Here is a 7,578-nt window from a genome sequence, read left to right as displayed (position 1 = left end):
AGACGATGACGCCTTCTATGCAACTCACCGAAGCAGTTTGTTACTATGGATCCAGCATGGCAGCAGCCGCGAAGTTATCTTTCCCGACGCGACAAATGACATTAGAACCTATTATGCTGTCTACACTGGATGCGGCGAGACCTGGCAAATCCCGACAGTAATCTGCTGCCGCGTTCTATTTATGACGTGCTCACACAAAAGTTTAAATGATTTGCAACGGTCGCCTTGTCGCGTCCAGTGTAGACAGACTTTAGCTGTTGCGGCGCGGCAACTGTTGCGTCCGGTGTAGACACGGTATAGTATTCTTCTAAGTAGTTTAGAACGCATGTTTATTTTGAAAAAAAGAGCAACTTTAGGCGATCGCTCTACATACGTCATTCGGTATAATTGAAACGATTGGCTATGAGCTACGCACAGGCGCATTTGATAGACATTCGTATCGCCCAATAAACGGCTCTGGGCATTCGTAAACCACGCCTCAAATACGAGAAAATGAGCATGTGGTTCCCAGACCACGAATCATGACGAAGTCATCACGTGGTCTGGCGTTAGCCAGGCTATACATTTTCTATTATGTTAACTTTGTACTAAAGATGTTGGATGTCAATGCGACTTGGCACTGAACATCTCTAATGTGGGCATTCAAGTCAGAGCTGCAAAAGTTTAAAGGAGGTGTAAAGGTAAGTTGAAGAAAAAGAAGATGCGCCTTCCGGGAGGGAGGAGTTGTGTCACCTTTGTGGACTCATTTTGCATTGCTTTTAACCCTCCTTTTGTATCTGTTTTGTTCCGGTTTCTTTATTTGGTAATGTTGCACCTGCATCTGAGTTTAATTATCCTGTGTATTTAAGTTCCTGCTTGTCCCTACCTTTTTGTCTGGTCTTAAATGTCTTTATGGTGTGTTGGATGTAGGTTCCCCTGCTAACCCTGCTGAAAAAACCAGCATATGCTGGTTTTTTCAGCAGGGAACCTCTCTGGATTACCCTTTGTAGGTTTTATTAAAGAACTTTTGTTTAAGGCTATGTCTACATTTATCCGGATATATTTGAAAATGGAGTTTTCATTTTAAAACGCTCTCCGTCCGCACAGCGTTTCCAAGTGTTTTCCAAAAGTTTTTCATCCACACTGAAACGTAAGAAAACATCAAATTCGCCTTACTGCGCATGCGTAAAGCCTCCAAAATTATACAGATGTAATATGTTTTCACGCAATTCTTCTGCCGGGATCATTCATGGAAATATCTCATCATCCACTGACGCGTCTATATCGCGCACATTCATATTTTTTCTGAAAAGCAGTTGTCATGTTTTGCTGGACAGCAACTGTGAGTACATTTTCTGTCATAATTTTAGGACTGTAATTTGAGGAGTGCACAAGGTAAATCTCTTTAGCAGCAGTGTGACAGTGAATAGCACAGGCACAATTACTGCTGTAAACATAGATATCTATATGCGTCAGATGACCAAATATGCATCATCGTTTTCAAAAGCCTCCGTTTTCACAGTCCAAACTACAACGTGAAAACGGCGTTTTTAAATTTATCCACTTTAGAGAGCGTTTTCAAAAAGCTGTTTTCCTTGACAAAAACGCTGTCTCAGTGTGGACGGAAAGCAACCATTAAATCAGTTTTTTATATACTTACTTCAATGTATAATTAACAAGAAAATTAATGAAGCCCAACTGCTTGTTTATTGTAGCAAATGAATTGGGCAGGAAACTAAGTATATCTACTGTACGTACAGGCTACTGGATGCACAACAAAGAATGAACTGTTCAGATTAAAAAAAAGACCTGCACAAAACTAGAATAATATTTCCATGCTTCTCCTGATAAAGTCCATAAAAGCTTATTTTTTCAATTCAATCTTGAACAAAGAAAACAGACAGTCTTATATTTGCACGATTGTTCACAAGTATCTGTAAGTGTGATGGAAAACAATGTATTAGTACTTTGACTACAATTGAATGTCTTTCAAAATGAATGTTTAGATGATTGTAGAAATTGCTTCTTTTTCTAAACCTCTTCTTGCATTGAAGAAAATGGCAGTTTCTTTCCAGAATGAGTTTGCAAATGACGTATCAGGTTGCTTTGATAAGTGAAACTCTTCTCACACTGAACACACTTGTACGGTTTCTCTCCAGTGTGAACTGTCATGTGAACCTTAAGGTTTCCTTTATACGTGAAACTCTTTCCACAATGTTCGCAGATAAAAGGCTTCTCTCCAGTGTGATTTTTAATGTGGATAATAAGGTTTTTTTTCTGCGCAAAACTCTTCCCACACTGAGGGCAGGTAAAAGGCTTCTCTCCGGTGTGAATTCTCCTGTGGGCAGAAAGGTTTTTTTCTGTGTAAAACTCTTCCCACACTGATGACATATGAACGGCTTCTTTTCGGTGTGAATTATCATGTGAGTCTTAAGAACTCCTTTTCGTGAGAAAGTCTTTCGACACAGTTTGCAGATGAAAGGCTTTTCTCCAGTGTGAATTCTCATCTGGAAAGTAAAGTTAGTTTTGTGTGTAAAACTCTTTCCACACTGAGGGTATATTAACGGCTTCTTTTCAATGTGAATTTTCATGTGACTCTGGAGAAGTCCTCTTAAAATGAAACTCTTCCCACACTGTTGGCAGCTGTAAGGTCTCTCTCCAGTGTGAATTCTCATGTTAGAATTAAGGTTCGTACTTTATGGATTTAAAAGCAGCATTCAATTAAGAAATATTTTCTAATTAAACCCAGAGAAGTTATGATGAGTTGGAGAGTAACAAAGTAACATCATTTCATATTTAAAATACAAGATGAGTGACTATTACAGTAAACAGTGTTTCTGAAATGTGTTTATTTATTGCTTGTTGTAATGAACATTCAGTGCTATTAACGTTTTAATATTGCACTTTTGATGATGGCAGAAAAAAAAAATCACTGACAGTTAAAACAAATTTTAACTTAAAAAGTGTCATTTTTTTTACAGCATTCATTCATCAGATAAGACTTTCAAGAAAACATTTGCTGTTTGTAGTCGTTGTCATTTCAAGTGTTTGTTGTTCTCGTTGCATTTCCAGTGTTTTGAGCAGCAGACGTCGTCAGTGAGCGGCGATTCAAATCAGTGAATCATTTTGTGAATCGATTGATTCTGTTGACTCGGAATTTCGAAAAGATCCGTTTCTATCAACATTACTCCAGTGACCGAATTCGTTAGGAATAAATATTTGCTATATAGGGAGTACAGTGTCACTAAATAAAGCATTACAGTGTTGTGTTTGCTAACAATTAATTTCACAGTTTTAAATGCAATTCTCTAAACGAGTTGTCTTGATTTAAACACTTTCAGTTGTTAAAAGCACACACCTTTCTCCGTTTGAATCCCAGATGCAGGAGCGCGCCGCAGCATTATGACGTCACATCTCCAGACCAAAATAAAGGTCTTCTTCGCTAAAATCATAATTTTACATTATACAACACATAATACTGTACCTAGTACGTGGGATGAATTGAAGGGACGAACTGCAGATCTGTCAAAAGTCCAAAGCTATTGGTACTAATTATCTAATTTTATATCTAATACATTGGTGATATTCTCAACCAAGAATTCCAGTATTTCGGTTTTCAAATTACAGGACTGAAAAAAACTTTTTAAAAATTTAATTTGAGTTTGCAGAGAGATTGAACTATTATTTAATAAAATTGGAAAAATTAAAGATTTATGACTGTAAAGGATTGTTATATTAAATATTACATTATTATGTAAAGGATTAACTATAACAGCCTGTGCTAAAATGAGATTATAACAGTTATCTATCACATGAGTAATATCTCTGACTGAAAAAAATTTATTACATTTCATATTACAGTGTTAAACACAACATATGGGCTAACAGCAGTAGGCTACTTCATCTCAGAAAAAAAAAATTGTCCATATTTAAATATTGCTATAGTTTTACATTTTTATGTTTGTATAAAACCCAATTATACTAACATTATGGAAACAATATCCATTTATTTCTTACATTCCTGCTTCTCCTCTGCACGAGCTGGGTTGCTTACAAAGTAATACAATTTGTATTACGTTTGTTTGAAGTTGAGAGTACCCTTTTCCACCCAGTATTAGGGCAATTCAAGTCATTTTTGGATTAATATTACCAGAACGATTTGTATGTTTTTTTCCAAGTAAGTAGTTTCAAAGCATTTATACAGTATGGAGCCCCTAATGGCCCCTGTAGAAGAAAAATAATTAATCCATGGGCACGGTTTTGCAATTCGTTCCCTCAGTTTATAAACCGTACTCATGAATTCATAAATGTTCCCCAGGACCGTGCAGTGACCTTTAAAGGGGCAGGTGCTCAAAGTATAAAAAGGGCCCCTGGAAGAAGGGATTAAAGAGCCCCTCGGGTTCATCATCTCATTGTAGGCATCCAGTTACTTACATAATAAGTAACAATGTCATTAATAAGACCAATAATGCATTATTAAAAGTTTTAATTGCATGTATGTTTAGTTCAGGACTCAAACAACAGAATTAGTAATATTTTTATCACAGTGAAAGGGGTTCCCTAAATAGGGCTTTGCTCAAAACATCAGTACAGCAATACTGTACTGTATATTGTGACACATTCCTTGCTGATATACATATTATTTCAGAGTCTTCTAGCAGCCAATGCTGTGAAGCAGTTCTGAGAAAGAAACCGAACATAAAAGACCATTTTAATGTTTAAAAGATTAAAAATATTTTTTTTTACCTATTCATTTTGATTAGAAATAGATTTTCTTCTTTCTATTAAATACAGTAATAAAGAACAGCTGTTATATTAAACTCTGTATGGTCACTATTGAAAATATATGTGGCCCCTGATGTATTGTATTGTAAGATTGTAGACGGTATAATATTAAGGCATAAAATGGCATGATTTATAAATCAGATACAGGTTCACAAAAAAAAAAAAAAATCTCATACAATGGAATGTCAACCTTTACACCATTAAAAGGGATAAATCGAGTTTATAATTTATTATATTTTTTCTTAATTGTTTAGATTTTTAGAAGGCATATTAACATCTGTCCAGCTAACTATTTTGGTAGCCCGACTGAAAAAAACTGTAGTCCCGGGGCTTTGGGCAAGCGATTTTGCGAGGCCTGCATTACATACACAAAATGAAATGAAGGATATAAAGCAGTGTGTAACAGTTGACTTCTCTGTTAATAATAGAAATACTCATTGCATTTTATCAGCTTTTAATAATGTATGTAATGATAAAAATCATTTTGTTTTAAGATTTTATGGTATTGTAAAGTTTTAAACACTGTTTATGTATTTTTTTGTATGTTTGGGAAATTAAGGAGATGGGTCTGCAAAACCAACTCACTCCCCAAGAAGCAAAACAATTCGGATGTGAAAGAGGAAGAGCAGCTAAAGCCATTATTTTATATATGTATGTATGTATTCATTTTTTTCCTTTACCAAATCATGCTTATTTATTTCTTCCGGGTAAAAAGTATAAGCACACATATTATAGTACATGAATATTTAATTTTAACACAGTTATGCTATAGATGGTTCATTTCATCATTGCTATTGTTTCACTGTCGATACTGTGGTAAAATCATAGTTCTTTTGTAGTTACTATTGTTTTACTATAAAAAAACATGGCTTAACTACAATTACTGTAGTAAAACCATGGTTTATTTTGGAGTTACTATGGTTTTCTTCAAAAACTATAGTTTTACTATGGTTACTGTGGTAGAACCATGGTTTATTTTATAGTTAATATGGTTTTATTACTAAAACCTTAGTTAAACCATGGTTACTACGAAACAAACATTGTTAATTTTCGTAAAGGAGTGATCATATATAGCTGACTTTTCTCCAGAGTGAACTCTCATGTGTCTGTTAAGAGTTCCTTTTCGGTTGAAACTTCTTCCACATTGTTTGCAGGTGAAAGGCTTCTCTCCAGTGTGAACTCTCATGTGGTCTTGAAGGTGATGCTTATAATTAAACCCCTTTCCGCACTGAGGGCATGTGTAGGGTTGCTCTCCAGAGTGGATTCTCATGTGGTCTTCAAAGAACAATTTTTGACTAAAACTCTTTCCACACTCAGAGCATGTGTAAGGACTCTCTTCATGAGTTTTCTTATGGACTTCAAAGTCTTCATGTTGATCAAAACTCTTTCCACACTGATCACACTCATAAGGGTGTTCGTGAATTCTCATGTGTCTGGTAAGGCTTCCATTTTGAGTGTAACTCTTACCACACTGTTGGCATATGAAAGGCTTTTCTCCAGTGTGAATTGAAACATGTCTTTCAAGATTCAGCCTATGATTGAAATGCATTCCACACTGTTCGCAGACATAAGGCTTCTCTCCAGTGTGAACTCGCATGTGGACTCCCAGGTGTCCAGGTTGAGTGAAACTCTTTCCACACTGTTCGCAGACATAAGGTTTCTCTCCAGTGTGAACTCTCATGTGGACTTTCAGCTTTCCAGATCGAGTAAAACCCTTTCCACACTGTTGGCAGACGTAAGGTTTCTCTCCAGTGTGAATTCTCATGTGGACTCCCAGGTGTCCAGGTTGAGTGAAACTCTTTCCACACTGCTGGCATGTGTAAGGCTTCTCTCCAGTGTGAATCATAAAATGCCTTTTAAGACTTTTTCGAAGACCGAAATGCTTTCCACATTGTTCGCAGGCATAAGGTTTCTCTCCAGTGTGAACTCTCAAGTGGGCTCCAAGCTGTCCAGATCGAGTAAAACCCTTTCCACACTCTTCGCAGATATAAGGTTTCTCTCCGGTGTGAACTCTCATGTGGACTCCCAGGTGTCCAGGTTGAGTGAAACTCTTTCCACACTGCTGGCATGTGTAAGGCTTCTCTCCAGTGTGAATCATTAAATGCCTTTTAAGACTTTTTCGAAGACCGAAATGCTTTCCACATTGTTCGCAGGCATAAGGTTTCTCTCCAGTGTGAACTCTCAAGTGGGCTCCAAGCTGTCCAGATCGAGTAAAACCCTTTCCACACTCTTCGCAGATATAAGGTTTCTCTCCGGTGTGAACTCTCATGTGGACTCCCAGGTGTCCAGGTTGAGTGAAACTCTTTCCACACTGTTGGCAGGTGTAAGGCTTCTCTCCAGTGTGTATCATAAAATGCCTTTTAAGACATTTTCTAAGACCGAAATGCTTTCCACATTGTTGGCAGCCATAAGGTTTCTCTCCTGTGTGAATTCTCATGTGTCTTTTAAGACTTCCTCTTTGACTGAAACACTTTCCGCACTGTTGGCAGGTAAAATAACTTCTTCCTTTCTTTCGAGTCTTTTTTCTTGAGGAAGTCGTTTCGGTCTGTGACCAACTAAAATATTTTTCTCCATTTATGAAATCATAATCTTTCTCTTCCATTTCATTCAGTTCTTGACTCTCCTCTTTCAGTGCCATCAGGTCTAAAGTGAAAAAAGACAAGTAAAAGTTAACCCCTGTTTAAAGACTGTTGGAATTTGCCGGTATTGTAAAAATACCTACTTCCCCCCCCCAGCTCGTTTATTCGCCCTTTAAATAAAACAGCTCGAGTCCGCGTCAAAGTTTAAAGCCAATTTAATAGTAAAATCAAAGAG

At 36.9% G+C, this 7,578-nt stretch overlaps 1 protein-coding gene across 3 annotated transcripts; it reads right to left on the bottom strand.

Moving 5' to 3' along the window:
- Positions 1-1,951: 1,951 nt before the first annotated feature.
- Positions 1,952-7,324, bottom strand: LOC141300503 (uncharacterized). 3 transcript variants are annotated; one of them, XM_073830792.1, is made up of 2 exons: positions 5,867-7,324; positions 1,952-2,235 (listed from the first exon to the last, which is right to left on the bottom strand). In XM_073830792.1, exons 1-2 carry the CDS (start codon positions 7,199-7,201, stop codon positions 2,011-2,013), a joined length of 1,560 nt encoding a protein of 519 aa, XP_073686893.1. In that variant the 5' UTR covers positions 7,202-7,324; the 3' UTR covers positions 1,952-2,010. The 3 variants fall into 3 exon arrangements, with proteins under 3 accessions (XP_073686893.1, XP_073686892.1, XP_073686894.1); XM_073830791.1 differs by having other exon boundaries at positions 1,952-2,351; positions 5,899-7,324; XM_073830793.1 differs by lacking the exon at positions 1,952-2,235 and having other exon boundaries at positions 5,480-5,950; positions 6,194-7,324.
- Positions 7,325-7,578: the final 254 nt, after the last annotated feature.

This window comes from Garra rufa, chromosome 24, assembly GCF_049309525.1.
Source record: "Garra rufa chromosome 24, GarRuf1.0, whole genome shotgun sequence".
In the NCBI taxonomy this organism is placed as follows: domain Eukaryota; kingdom Metazoa; phylum Chordata; class Actinopteri; order Cypriniformes; family Cyprinidae; genus Garra; species Garra rufa.
This window is presented reverse-complemented; position numbering and strand designations above follow the sequence as displayed.